This window comes from Notolepis coatsorum, assembly GCF_963971535.1.
Source record: "Notolepis coatsorum genome assembly, contig: SCAFFOLD_3301, whole genome shotgun sequence".
Lineage (NCBI taxonomy): Eukaryota > Metazoa > Chordata > Actinopteri > Aulopiformes > Paralepididae > Notolepis > Notolepis coatsorum.
In genome coordinates this window covers 2,713-18,214 of record NW_028172354.1, presented here as the reverse complement: position 1 = coordinate 18,214, position 15,502 = coordinate 2,713, and the positions used below count along the sequence as shown (strand labels likewise).

Sequence of the window (15,502 nt, the reverse complement as noted above, 5' to 3'; positions counted from 1 at the left end):
GCTCCTATTTGACCGCGCGCGGGCCAGCGTTACGCTCTGGGTGTTCCCCGGGCTGCCTCCCTCCGCAGTCCTCCCCACATTTACCATAATCCAACATCCTTACAGTTTAATTTCCTTTTTGTTTATCATCGTGGCCTCAAACATTATATAATGAGGTGTTTAATGAGTGCTGCACACAACCTGTAGGTTCCCCGTACCAGCGGTTGTCAATAGGTGGTCCGGGGCCCGCGGGGGGACAGGAAGCTATTTGTTAATTACATGTCCTTGATCACGATCGGGCGTCGTGCCTTCAGGAGGTCAAGTGGAGTGAGATGGACCGACTGAGTGTCTACAGACTACAGACCGTGGTGATGACAGACACACTGGTGGTCATGTGTCCCGTGGTGTTGAGAACTGACTGCCTCCTCTCTCCTCTCTTCTCTCTCTCCTCTCCTCTCTCTCTCCTCTCTCCTCCCTCTTCTCTCTCTCCTCTCTCCTCTCCCTCTCTCCTCTCTCCTCCTCTCTCTCCTCTCCTCCTCCCTCTCTCCTCCCCCCTCTCTCCTCTCTCCCCCCTCTCTCCTCCCTCTATCCCCTCTCTCCCCTCTCCTCCCTCTCTCTCTCTCTCTCTCTCCTCCCTCTCTCCTCTCCTCCTCCCTCTCTCTCCTCTCCCCTCTCTCCTCTCTCTCTCCTCCCCCTCTCCTCTCTCCTCCTCCCTCTCTCCTCTCTCCCCTCTCTCCCTTCTCCTCCCTCTCTCCCCTCTCTCTCCTCCCTCTCTCCTCTCTCTTCCTCCCTCTCTCCTCTCTCCTTCTCCTCTCTCTCCTCTCTCCTCTCTCCCCTCTCCTCCCTCTCTCCCCTCTCTCCCCTCTCCTCCCTCTCTCCCCTCTCTCTCCTCCCTCTCGCCCCTCTCTCCTCTTTCCCCTCTCCTCCCTCTCTCTCTCCTCCCTCTCTCCTCTCTCCCCTCTCCTCCCTCTCTCCTCTCTCCCCTCTCTCTCCTCCCTCTCTCTTCCCTCTCTCCTCTCTCTCCTCTCTCCCCCCTCCCCTCTCTCTCTCCTCTCTCCTCTCTCCTCTCTCCTCTCTCTCTCCTCCCTCTCTCCCCTCTCCTCCTCCCTCTCTCCTCTCTCCCCCCTCCCCTCTCCTCCCTCTCTCCCCCCTCCAGGTGCTGCTGATGGGCGAGCCCTTCTTTGACTGTCAGATTGGGTTCGTGGGGTGCCGGGCACTCTGCCTGAAAGGCATCATGGGAGTCCGGGATTTCGAGGAGAACATGAACCGACGTGAGGAGGTACGGACAGACGAGTCCCTCACGGGGGAGAAGAAAAACAAGAGAGGCGGGCAATTTAGAACCACTCCCTCCTGCGGCCGTGTTGCGCTCGCAGCGAGGCGAGGGATGCGGTCTGGTTTGTTTATGGAAAAGTGTGATCCAACCGCCGTTTTGTAATTCACCACAGCGCGCCCCGCGTCAGCCGCACACACACACGCCTCGGCGGCGTCGACAGCGGTTCTCACCGTCCACCGCGTCCAACACCCCTCCCTCCGCTGAAGTCATCTGGACATCCTGTTGTATATTTTCCTTCTCGGTGTTTCAGAGGACTGTGTGTTTGTACTGTGTTACATTATATCACAGAGTTAATGTGTATTTGATTGTGTTTGATTATATCTGGGCTAATAGCTATTAGCTAATGCATTAGAGAGTGTGGAGCTGCTGCTGCCTGGTGCCAGCGACACTGATGTGACTTAACACCTGTTTCCTAATCAGAAGGAAAGCAACGCAGGATCGAGCTCAATTAGCGACACTGTCTGTATCTCTGGATCTGTTTATGAGTTCATTTATCTCTTTCTCTCTCTCTCTCTCTCTCTCTCTCTCCATCTCTCTCTCTCTCTCTCTCTCTCTCTCTCTCTCTCTCTCTCCCCCCCCCTCTCTCCCTCCCCCCCTCTCTCCCCCTCCCCCTCTCTCTCCCCCCCCCTCTCTCTCCCTCTCTCTCTCTCCCTCTCTCTCTCTCTCCCCCTCTCTCCCCCCCCTCTCTCCCCCCCTATCTCTCTCTCCCCTCTCTCCCCCCCCTCTCTCCCTCTCTCTCTCTCCCCCCTCTCTCCCCCCCCTCTCTCCCTCTCTCTCTCTCTCCCCCTCTCCCCCCCCCTCTCTCTCCCAGGACGCTGTGTTCTTCAGCTGTGGTGAGACTCTGAGCAGCAGAGGGATGACCTACCTGACCAACTCTCTGTTCGACTACCGCAGTCCAGAGAACAACGGTGTCCGAGCCGAGTTCATCCTGGACACGACCAGCCACAAGGTACTGACCTGAGACCAGCCACAAGGTACAGACCTGAGACCAGCCACAAGGTACTGACCTGAGACCAGCCACAAGGTACAGACCTGAGACCAGCCACAAGGTACAGACCTGAGACCAGCCACAAGGTACAGACCTGAGACCAGCCACAAGGTACTGACCTGAGACCAGCCACAAGGTACTGACCTGAGACCAGCCACAAGGTACAGACCTGAGACCAGCCACAAGGTACTGACCTGAGACCAGCCACAAGGTACTGACCTGAGACCAGCCACAAGGTACAGACCTGAGACCAGCCACAAGGTACAGAGACCAGCCACAAGGTACAGACCTGAGACCAGCCACAAGGTACAGACCTGAGACCAGCCTCAAGGTACAGACCTGAGACCAGCCACAAGGTACAGACCTGAGACCAGCCACAAGGTACTGACCTGAGACCAGCCACAAGGTACAGATCTGAGACCAGCCACAAGGTACTGACCTGAGACCAGCCACAAGGTACTGACCTGAGACCAGCCACAAGGTACAGACCTGAGACCAGCCACAAGGTACTGACCTGAGACCAGCCACAAGGTACAGAGACCAGCCACAAGGTACTGACCTGAGACCAGCCACAAGGTACTGACCTGAGACCAGCCACAAGGTACAGACCTGAGACCAGCCTCAAGGTACAGACCGCGTGTAGCTTTATGCCAAGCAAGCAGTGCAAAAATTTATCGTAGTGGCATGCAGTAATGCGCCTTTCATTTTCCGCCGCCCAGCGCCCAGGTCGCGCGGAAATAGGCTGTCTATTGCCATTCTCTTTGACAAACTCTAACCTTAACCAGCTCCTTAACAACGCCTAAACTTAACCGTTCTAACCTTAACCAACTCCGAAACCATGCCTAACCTTAACCATAGAAATTATATTGCCATTCTCTTTGACAAACTCTAACCTTAACCAGCTCCTTAACAGCGCCTAAACTTAACCGTTCTAACCTTAACCAACTCCGAAACAATGCCTAACCTTAACCTTAACCATGCCTAACCTTAACCGGCGAAATAACCTTAACCGGCGAAATAATACACGTTAAAAAAAAATCACGTTAAAAAATATTTTCGATGGGATTCGAACTCGCCAGCAAACAAGCCATAGGATCCACAGCCATGTGTCCTTGCCAATTGAGCTATTGGTAGATACTGAATAAGGGGCGGTGACTTATATATATTGAGCTCCGCTCAAGGCGGGATCTCATGCGCATGCGCGGGCACCTCGCGCGAGCACGCCGGCGCACGCACGCACCTGAGCGAGCACGCCGCCGCCGGTGCACGCACGGTAGCATTTGTCTGAAAAGAAGGGCGCTTTACCGCACTAGCGTGCGGTGACGAATGCGGAAGCATTTTTGCACTGCTTGCTTGGCATTAACGTACAGGCGTACAGACCTGAGACCAGCCACAAGGTACTGACCTGAGACCAGCCACAAGGTACAGACCTGAGACCAGCCACAAGGTACAGACCTGAGACCAGCCACAAGGTACTGACCTGAGACCAGCCACAAGGTACAGACCTGAGACCAGCCACAAGGTACAGGGACCTTTACACACAAACCAAACTAAAGTGAAGTTGTTAAGTTGACTTGAACCTTTGTTAATGCTCTCGGGTGGGGGGGGGGGGGCCGTCCTAACGATTTAGGAGCAGCGGGCACAGCCACACACTGTGCCGCGCGCCACAGGGCCCGTCTCCAGTACCTTGGTGGAGGGCAGGGAGCCTAGCGTGCAGCATGTCTTGTGGTGCGGGAGGAAACCAGAGGAGCTGGGGGGGGGAACCCACACACACAGGAGGAGAACACACTCAGACTACACACACAGGAGGAGGAGAACACACTCAGACTACACACACAGGAGGAGGAGAACACACTCAGACTCTACACACAGGAGGAGAACACACTCAGACTACACACACAGGAGGAGGAGAACACACTCAGACTACACACACAGGAGGAGGAGAACACACTCAGACTCTACACACAGGAGGAGGAGAACACACTCAGACTCTACACACAGGAGGAGAACACACTCAGACTACACACACACAGGAGGAGAACACACTCAGACTACACACACACAGGAGGAGAACACACTCAGACTACACACACAGGAGGAGGAGAACACACTCAGACTACACACACAGGAGGAGGAGAACACACTCAGACTCTACACACAGGAGGAGAACACACTCAGACTACACACACACAGGAGGAGAACACACTCAGACTACACACACACAGGAGGAGAACACACTCAGACTACACACACACAGGAGGAGAACACACTCAGACTACACACACACAGGAGGAGAACACACTCAGACTCTACACACAGGAGGAGAACACACTCAGACTACACACACACAGGAGGAGAACACACTCAGACTCTACACACAGGAGGAGAACACACTCAGACTACACACACACAGGAGGAGAACACACTCAGACTACACACACACAGGAGGAGAACACACTCAGACTACACACACACAGGAGGAGAACACACTCAGACTACACACACACTCCTCCCTCTCTCCTCCCTCTCTCCTCTCTCCCCTCTCTCTCCTCCCTCCCTCTCCTCCCTCTCTCTCTCCTCCCTCTCTCTTCTCCCTCCTGCCTCTCTCTCCTCTCCCTCCCTTTCTCTCCTCCCTCTCATCTCTCTCTTCTCCCTCTCTCTCTCTCTCCTCCCTCTCTCTCCTGCCTCTCCTCCCTCTCTCCTCCCTCTCCTCCCTCTCCTCCCTCTCTCTCCTCCCTCTCTCCTCCCTCTCCTGCCTCTCCTCCCTCTCCTCCCTCTCTCCTCTCTCTCTCTCCTCCCTCCCTCTCTCCTCCCTCTCTCATCCACTGCTAACCACCGTTGCCCCCCTGTTCATCCTGTACCCTCCCTCTCTGATCCCTCTCTCCTGCCTCTCTCTTTTCCCTCTCTCCTGCCTGTCTCCTCTCTCTCCTCTCTCTCTTCTCCCTCTCTCTCTCCTCCCTCCCTCTCTCCTCCCTCTCTCTCTCTCTCTCTCTCCCTCTCTCCTCCCTCTCTCCTCCACTGCTAACCACCGTGCCACCATGCCCCCCTGTCCTACACACAAAAACACAACAAATACACCATTCATTTCTAATCGAACCGGGAACCTCTGGATTACCAGACGACTGCTCCATCACCTGAGCCACTGTCGCCCCCCCCCGGGGTTTTCAACCGTTTTGGATCGGGGCCCAAATGTGATCCTGGCCGTATGATTATGCACCGTCATATCAGGTTCCACGTCAGTACCCTGTCTTAGATGGTCTTTAACCTTTGACCCCCTCAGCTGAGATTTAAGCTTTATTATTTCGCTGGTAATATTAAACACTTGTAACATCATATACCCCAACTACCTCAAATAATTGGGCCAATTTTCAACACAATCAGATCCAGATTATGTACTTATATTCCACAGCTGAACTAGCACTTTGGGATCCTAGTGAACGAAAAGTGCAATACAAATACAATCTATTATTATTATTATTATAATCCAGAGACTTTTTTTTTTTTTTTTATCCACTTTTTCTCCCATTTTTCTATATTTTTCTCCCATCCCAATTTCGTATCATCCAATTCAACCCTCCCCTGTCACGGACGCTGTTTCTTGCCTCCCACAAGCCGGCTGCAATGTGGACTAAGTCATACATAGCACAAGTCCCCTCCGGTACTTGAGGTAACAGCCGTCGCATCTTTTCACCTGCGCAGCTCGATCTCTCAGTGGCGAGGAGTAACGCGTGGGAGGCTCACGCTGCCCCCGACACTTCCTGATTCTACTGCGCAGGCGCACCAACCGACCTGTAGGAGTTGCTGTCCACAACGCCCGATCCCCACCCATCAGTTTCCCAACCCCTAATACGGCCAATGTGTATTAGTATGAACGACCAGCTAAACTGAAAGCAAATGTGGAGCGCTGGGCTCGAACAGGCAAGCCCAGCGTCTCCAGCATTTCGTGGCGAGCGCCTTGCCCACTACGCCACGTAGCCGCCCACTGCTAGCAGGAATCATTTAAAGACTTTGGGAGACGGGCTCCATTTAAATCAATTTAATCCAATTCAAAATCTATTCTCATAGATTCCTTGTCCGTTACATAATGTCGAAAATCCAACGCATGTGTCCATCTTGGCCGTGGCGCTGAATGCCGTGTAACACTAGAGGGACTTTTACACACAAGTGTCTGTTCCACTTTCACTGATTGACTCCACTTTCCATCTCAGTCTCTCCTCATCAGCGCCGAGATCCATTCTTCCTCAATGGAATCGATTAGTCTCCAGCCGTCAAGCCGGTCACTCGCTCCGCGTCCGGGCAGATGTATTTATAGAGCACTTTAACACGCGGCGAGACGGGGGAAACACAACAGACGGAGTGCGATGATGACAACCGTGCACAGACACGCACACAGACACAGACACGCACACAGACACAGACACACAGACACAGACACCGGTGCACACAGACACAGGTGCACACGCACACAGACACGCACACAGACACACACACAGACACGCACACAGACACAGACACGCACACAGACACGCACACAGACACAGACACGCACACAGACACAGACACGCACACAGACACAGGTGCACACAGACACAGGTGCACACAGACACAGACACGCACACAGACACAGACACGCACACAGACACAGGTGCACACAGACACAGGTGCACACAGACACAGACACGCACACAGACACAGACACGCACACAGACACAGACACGCACACAGACACAGACACGCACACAGACACAGACACAGACACGCACACAGACACGCACACAGACACAGACACAGACACGCACACAGACACAGACACGCACACAGACACGCACACAGACACAGACACAGACACGCACACAGACACGCACACAGACACAGACACGCACACAGACACGCACACAGACACAGACACGCACACAGACACAGACACAGACACAGACACGCACACAGACACAGACACGCACACAGACACAGACACAGACACGCACACAGACACAGACACGCACACAGACACAGACACAGACACGCACACAGACACAGACACGCACACAGATACAGACACAGACACAGACACGCACACAGACACGCACACAGACACAGACACGCACACAGACACAGACACGCACACAGACACAGACACGCACACAGACACAGACACGCACACAGACACAGACACGCACACAGACACAGACACGCACACAGACACAGACACGCACACAGATACAGACACGCACACAGACACAGACACGCACACAGACACAGACACGCACACAGATACAGACACGCACACAGATACAGACACAGACACAGACACGCACACAGACACAGACGCACACAGACACAGACACACACAGACACACACACAGACACAGACACGCACACAGACACAGACACGCACACAGACACAGACACTGACACGCACACAGACACGCACACAGACACAGACACGCACACAGACACAGGTGCACACAGACACAGACACGCACACAGACACAGACACGCACACAGACACAGACACAGACACGCACACAGACACAGACACGCACACAGACACAGACACAGACACGCACACAGACACAGACACGCACACAGACACGCACACAGACACAGACACGCACACAGACACGCACACAGACACAGACACGCACACAGACACGCACACAGACACAGACACGCACACAGATACAGACACAGACACGCACACAGACACAGACACAGACACGCACACAGATACAGACACAGACACAGACACAGACACAGACACGCACACAGACACAGACACAGACACGCACACAGACACAGACACGCACACAGACACGCACACAGACACAGACACGCACACAGACACAGACACGCACACAGATACAGACACACACACAGACACAGACACGCACACAGACACGCACACAGATACAGACACGCACACAGACACAGACACGCACACAGACACAGACACGCACACAGATACAGACACGCACACAGACACAGACACGCACACAGACACAGACACGCACACAGATACAGACACGCACACAGATACAGACACGCACACAGATACAGACACAGACACGCACACAGACACAGACGCACACAGACACAGACACACACAGACACAGACACAGACACGCACACAGACACAGACACGCACACAGACACAGACACGCACACAGACACGCACACAGACACAGGTGCACACGCACACAGACACACACACAGACACGCACACAGACACAGGTGCACACGCACACAGACACAGACACGCACACAGACACAGACACGCACACAGGTGCACACAGACACGCACACAGACACAGGTGCACACGCACACAGACACGCACACAGACACGCACACAGACACAGGTGCACACGCACACAGACACAGACACGCACACAGACACAGACACGCACACAGGTGCACACGCACACAGACGCACACAGACACAGACACGCACACAGACGCACACAGACACAGACACGCACACAGGTGCACACGCACACAGACACGCACGCAGACACAGACACGCACGCACACGCACACAGACACACACACACACACACACAGACACACACGCACACAGACAGACACAGGCGCACGCTAGGGCTGAGCCCAAACGTTCGAACGTTCATTCGTTACGTTGCCATTCGAATTCTAAATCAACATTCGAATTTCTTTATTTTTAATAAATGTTTTTTTTTATATATATCTTTTTATATTTGTTTCTATTCATTCTGTTTAAACCAATGGGGTTTTTCTTCACAGTTGCAGATAAAGATTAGGCTACACTAATATTATAGTATTAAAAGAAACTGATGAGTTATATTCATTAAAGAAAGTTGATTTAATTGATTTAGTTGGGCTGGGGCTTCTCCCTGGGCTGGGTCTGGGGCTGGAAAGTTGATTTAATAAAAAAAAAAAAACTAATTTAATCAGATTAATCACTTTATTCAAATTGAGGATTTAGTTTGAGGATAGTAAAAAAATAAAAAATTATACATACATACTGTACAAACTTTTTTTTAGATTTTTTTTAATAAAAAACGAAGGTTCGAACGTTCGTTCGAAAAACCCTGACGAAGTTCGAATCCCAAAAACAGGGTTCGGGGACAGCCTTAGCGCACAGACACACACAGACACAGGCGCACGCACACACGCACACAGACACAATCAATCAGAATTAGAGCTCCACCTCAGAACACCTGTTCACACAGCAGCCTACAGGTCAGAGGTCAACCTGCCCGACTGACCATAGACACACTAACTACTGACTGATTATTACCACAGACACACTAACTACTGACTGATTATTACCACAGACACACTAACTACTGACTGATTATTACCACAGACACACTAACTACTGACTGATTATTACCACAGACACACTAACTACTGACTGATTATTACCACAGACACACTAACTACTGACTGACTGATTATTACCACAGACACACTAACTACTGACTGATTATTACCACAGACACACTAACTACTGACTGACTGATTATTACTACATACCACTAACTACTGACTGATTATTACCACATACACACTAACTACTGACTGACTGATTATTACTACAGACCACTAACTACTGACTGATTATTACCACAGACACACTAACTACTGACTGATTATTACTACAGACACACTAACTACTGACTGATTATTACCACAGACACACTAACTACTGACTGATTATTACTACAGACACACTAACTACTGACTGATTATTACCACAGACACACTAACTACTGACTGATTATTACCACAGACACACTAACTACTGACTGATTATTACCACAGACACACTAACTACTGACTGATTATTACCACAGACACACTAACTACTGACTGATTATTACCACAGACACACTAACTACTGGGCGGCTGAGTGGCGCAGTGGGCAAGGCGCTCGCCACTAACGCAGGAGATGCTGGTATCGAGCCCAGCTCTCGGCGTTGCTACCGGCTTGGCCGGCCGTCATACTAACACAATTGGCAGTGTTAGAGGGTGGGAAAGCTGGTGGGGTGGGGATTGGACGTTGTGGACAGCGACTCCTACAGGTCGGTTGGTGCGCCTGTACAGCAGAATCAGAAAGCATCGGGGGCGGCGTGTCCCTCCCACGCGCTACTCCTCGCCACTGAGAGATTGCGCTGTTCAGGTGAAAAGATGCGACACCTGCCTCCTCGTGTACCGGAGGGGACACGTGATGCAAGGCTTGGTCCTCACTGCAGCCGACCAGTGGGAGGCATAGTCTAGCAACGTTCGAGAGAATTGAAGAGAGAATTGGCGAGGCGAAATTGGGATGGGAGAAAAATAGAAAATAAGGAGAAAAAGTGGATAAAAAAAAAGATACACTAACTACTGACTGACTGACTGACTGACTGACTGATCAGTTTAAATCCAACACAACTCAATAAATACACGATCAGACACCAGAACAGCACGACAGAGCATCCGTTTCCCAAAATGTTTATAGCCTGAAATCAATTTAAATTATCTCATAAATCAACTAAATGTAACTGAAGTATTTAAAATCAAATCAAATGTATTTGTAAGGCCCGACAACACACGTTAATGTCCCCATGGGCCGGACACGTCTTCTTTAACCTCTTAAGCCCGGAGCCCTATTTTCTGAAAATCCGCCTAAAATACACATTGAAAAAAATACATATAAATGGAATATTGCTCCACTTCTACAAGGACCATTTGCATATTCCTGGTATTTAGGGACATCTATGGACCTCAGTGAATGTATTCCCAGTGTCAGAAATATTGTGTCTATTACTAGGCTTGCTTAAATTGTGATGAAACAAAGGAGAATATGAATTCAGATTTTTCTTTGCATCTCTGACAGTGAATAACACCATGCTAATAACGACCAGACATGAAGAACTGCCACTGATCTCGTTCAGTACCTTCCTGAGATCATGTGTACAAAAAATCGAAGGAAATGAATAAAGGGAAGATGATTAAACAGAAGGTTTTGTAGATACAGTACTGGATTCTCCCATCTGGACCAATGCTATTTGAAATATTATTATAGACTATAGAATAGCAGGCTTATAAATAAATACCTTATTATAGACAATTCGCACATTTATGGATTGTGCCAAATCTTATATTTCAAATGCCCGAGTTCAATTTGGATTTAGTATCACCATGCGTGCATAAGAACAGATAATGAAATCTACTGTATGTACAGTAGCTTTTTTATTTTTGCCAGGGTGCCACCATTTTGAAACTAATTTCAAATCTGATTGTTGCTACATGCTAGAAATACGGGAGACAAACTAACTGCGCTCCCATATATGCCAATAACGTTACGTTTTGTGGTTTATTATCCCAAGTAATAAGAGATATAAAAAAAATCCATACAGAAGTAATTAGCTTGAAACCCCATAGAGGCCTCTGGGAAGTGTCGTTCGGAAGAATTCCAGCGCTCATCGAAAGCTCTCGGTGTCCTCTTCAAAATGCACGACGTTCAACCTTTCCAAAATGGTCGACTTTCGCGACCAAAACAATAGAAAAACGGAAATCTATCTAATAACACTTTAACCTATTGGTAAACTAACGTATTGATGATAATATACATTATAACTGCTGTTGTGACATGGTTATGATGTTTATACTTGAATACGTTTGAAAAAATAAAACGATACTTTTGTCAGACAGTCTAGACAGATTGATTTATGACGTGATGTCATTTGCGGTCCGCCGATGGACCGCACGGGTGGAAGAGGTTAAACAAGTCAAGAAGAAACATCACAATAAATCAAGAACAACACAAAAACACCATAAAGTCCAAAGAAATTTAAGTAAATTAAATAAATGCAACACTCCCAGACATACCCCACGTGAAGGTAAGGAAAACCTAGCAATAGAACCTCACTAAAACCTAGCAATAGAAAAAAATGCACCACAGGCAGTGTGGAGGAGAGAAACCTTAGAAGGGCCGTTCAAGGGGGGACCTCCCTTCTTAGATGTCGGTGATAGTAGTGTTGCAATAAAACAGGCGAGACAGTTGGTAAGCATGCACTCATATGTGTAATGAAACACAGATAAGTGATAAGTGCATGCGATAGCAACTGAACATTCCTCTCCTTCCTGAAACCACCGGCTACCAAATAGAGAGGATCTCCGTCACTGTGGTCTCTCTACCCCCCCCCCCCCCCCCCGCCTGCCAGCCGAGGAATGCCCCCCCCGCCCCCCCCATCCCCCCCTAGTATCTTAACTAGTAGTGTTAAAGCTATTATCGCTGATAAGCCTGGATAGCTCCCTTCCATCAGCCCTCACTGCTCCGCTGTTGACTCTGCTCAACAACTTCCATGACCCCAAATGAGGCAACTGTTTGGACACCCCTCCATCCCTCCCCCCCTCGCCCTCCATCCCTCCATCCATCCTCCTTAAGAAGTCGTAGTCCTTCAGTGTTAATTCATTAGCGGTTTTGAAACCAGCCCCTGTCTTTGATCCACCAGCATGTCGAGTGCCATTAGTGGTTCCGCTAATAAATGTTGACTTATTAACCCGCTCACTGATAAGCTGCTATTGAAATCTCTGTTGAAGGACTTAGTGTAGAGGTGAGAGAAGGGTGGGGTCTCTCTCGCTCTCTTGCTCTCTCTCGCTCTGTCTCGCTCTCTCTCTCGCTCTCTCTCTCTCCTCTCTCTCGCTCTCTCTCTCTCTCGCTCTCTCTCTCTGTCTCTCTCTCTCTCTGTCTCTCTCTCTCTCTCTCGCTCTCTCTCTTGCTTGCTCTCTCTCTTGCTCTCTCTCTCTCTCTCCTCTCTCTCTCTCTCTCTCTGTCATCCCAACGGTGGTTTGACGTGCAGTAGAAGTAGCATTACTTATCTTAAGAGAGCTGGCGGTTGATAACCTCTGGTTACACTGAATGATTGGTTCAATATCTCTGACCCAGAGAGTAATATAACCTAATCAATACAGTCGCTAAAACATATATATATAATATATATATTATGTAAGAGATAGAAAAGTTGCTAAATGAGCGAGGTCACTGTGCTTTTTAGTTTGACATGTTATTTTTAGAGGTTCTTCTAGGTAACGTTGAGGAAATGATGTTTTCCTGGTTGGGGTGATGTTGAGGTTAGGTTATAAGGTTGGCAAGGAGAAGGTCACATGGCTACGTTCAGGTAGTGTTTAGAAAACGTTAGGTTTAGGTGCAACCAGTTGGTTAAATCCAATTTTGAGACAAAGGTCAACTGCGTGACGTTTTTAAAAAGGGACAGTTCGTATCGCTTCAATTCTAGGTAAATATTTTGACATTTTCCAAATGAATGCATCATATTAGCTGATGTATTTACGAGGCACAAAAACATCAAAACGAGATGTTTAAAAACGTGAGAATGCCCACAAACATTAATATTCATTATTTCCAAATCAAGAAAAATAACTCGAATGGTTCTGGATGAGAAGCGCAACAATGACATAATAATAATGAAGACTTTTAGCCTTCAGCCCCGTCAGCCATCAGCTACCACCAGCGCTCGGGTGGTCGCTGCCTCTAGTGCCTGGTCCAAATCTGAAACACTTCAATCAAGAACCAAGAGGTTTATACGTCACATACATACCACGGGCATACAGTGAAATGCGGGTGGTCATGCCCACATCGACTTTATTGTACCTGGGGGGAGAACTGTGAGAGGCCTATGTGAGCACATCAAGCGACGGGGGGGGGGGGGGGGGGGGGGGGGGGGGGTGACCTCTTCACCGTACCTGGCGTGACCCGGCCGCCCCTCTCCTCTCCAGGCCGCCCTCCCTCCTGTGTGTGTGTGTGTGTGTGTGTGTGTGTGTGTGTGTGTGTTGACCCAGCTCTTTGTTTGACAGGAGGCCTACACGGAGATAGCGGGCATGCAGCGCTTTGGTGCCTTCTACATGGATTACCTCTACACAATGGAGAACAGCAGCGGCAAAGGTATTGTCTTACTCACCCCCTCCTCCTCCTCCTCCTCCTCTCCTCCTCCTCACAGCGCATGTTTGCTCACCTCTTCTGTCTCTCTCTCTCTCTCTCTCTCTCTCTCTCTCTCTCTCTCTCTCTCTCTCTCTCTCTCTCGTCTCTGCCACACAAGCCCCCTGGAGACCACAGAGAGAGAGCTGGTCTTGTTTGAGACGCGGCCACCTGGTCCTTGACCCCAGGTGTCCTTTCTTTCACCCCCGACGTACCTGCAGGGCAGCTGTCAGGAGTGTTTAGTCTGCGCTGACACGTATTTGAGTTTCTTTCTCTGCGCCACTTGTTGATACACTGCCCCCCCCACACACACACACACACACACACCTCTCTGTCTCCCCCCCCCCCCCACCCACACACACACACACACCTCTGTCCCCCCCCCCCCACACCTCTCTGCCCCCCCCCCCCTCCCACACACACTCTACCTGAGGAGAGTGTGTAGAAAGTGAACAGGCCTCCTCTCGGCTAATTAGGTGTCAGTCTCGGGGCAGAAGGCCTCGTCAGGGCAGGAGTCCTCATTCCTTTCAGCCGCTCAAGAATGTTTACTTAAGTCTGAAAGATCTGAAGTTCCCGTTGAAAGATCAAGAGTGCGCCGTTCAACTGCGTAGGTACATTTATTTTTTTTATATTTGGCTCGCCGTAACATCTCTCCCTCTCTCTCTCTCTCTCTCTCTCTCTCTTCCTGCGCCGGACAGACAGAGTGTTATTCCAGCGCTGCTCTGGAGCGTCTGGCCTCCGTGGTGCGATGATGACGCTGGTTGGGAAAGACAGACATGGGGATGAAAAAATATTATTCCATAACCTGCGTAATACTAGTACTTAATTTATTTTCAAAAACAATCACATCAGCTCAAAGGTAACTCGTGTAGATAAAAGGGAGAAGTGGCATGAAAGATTGGGGGGGGGGGGGGGGGGGCGTTTAAACCGATGGGAAGTGGAGATCTGCTCACGGGATTACAACTGGATTACAACTCCCAATACTTTATTGACTTTAGTTTATCAGGATCCCCCCAGTTAGCTACAGCTATTTTTCCTGGGTCCACAAATAACTTACATTGTGACCTTTGTGTAATATAGCAACGTATACATCATTCATAACAGGACACACCCCACACACACACCACACACCACACACACACACACACACACACACACACACACACACCACACACACACACACACACACACACACACACAAGACAAGACAAGCTCCTAAAACTATAATAATCTAAATATATGAAG

At 49.9% G+C, this 15,502-nt stretch overlaps 1 protein-coding gene across 1 annotated transcript; it reads left to right on the top strand.

Moving 5' to 3' along the window:
• Window positions 1–1,133: 1,133 nt before the first annotated feature.
• On the top strand, window positions 1,134–14,224 carry LOC311248070 (intermembrane lipid transfer protein VPS13B-like; the record flags this gene model as incomplete). The annotated part of the gene is made up of 3 exons (XM_084339027.1): window positions 1,134–1,258; window positions 2,124–2,261; window positions 14,137–14,224. Coding segments are annotated over exons 1-3 (340 nt in total), but the record flags the coding sequence as incomplete, so codon positions are not given.
• Window positions 14,225–15,502: the final 1,278 nt, after the last annotated feature.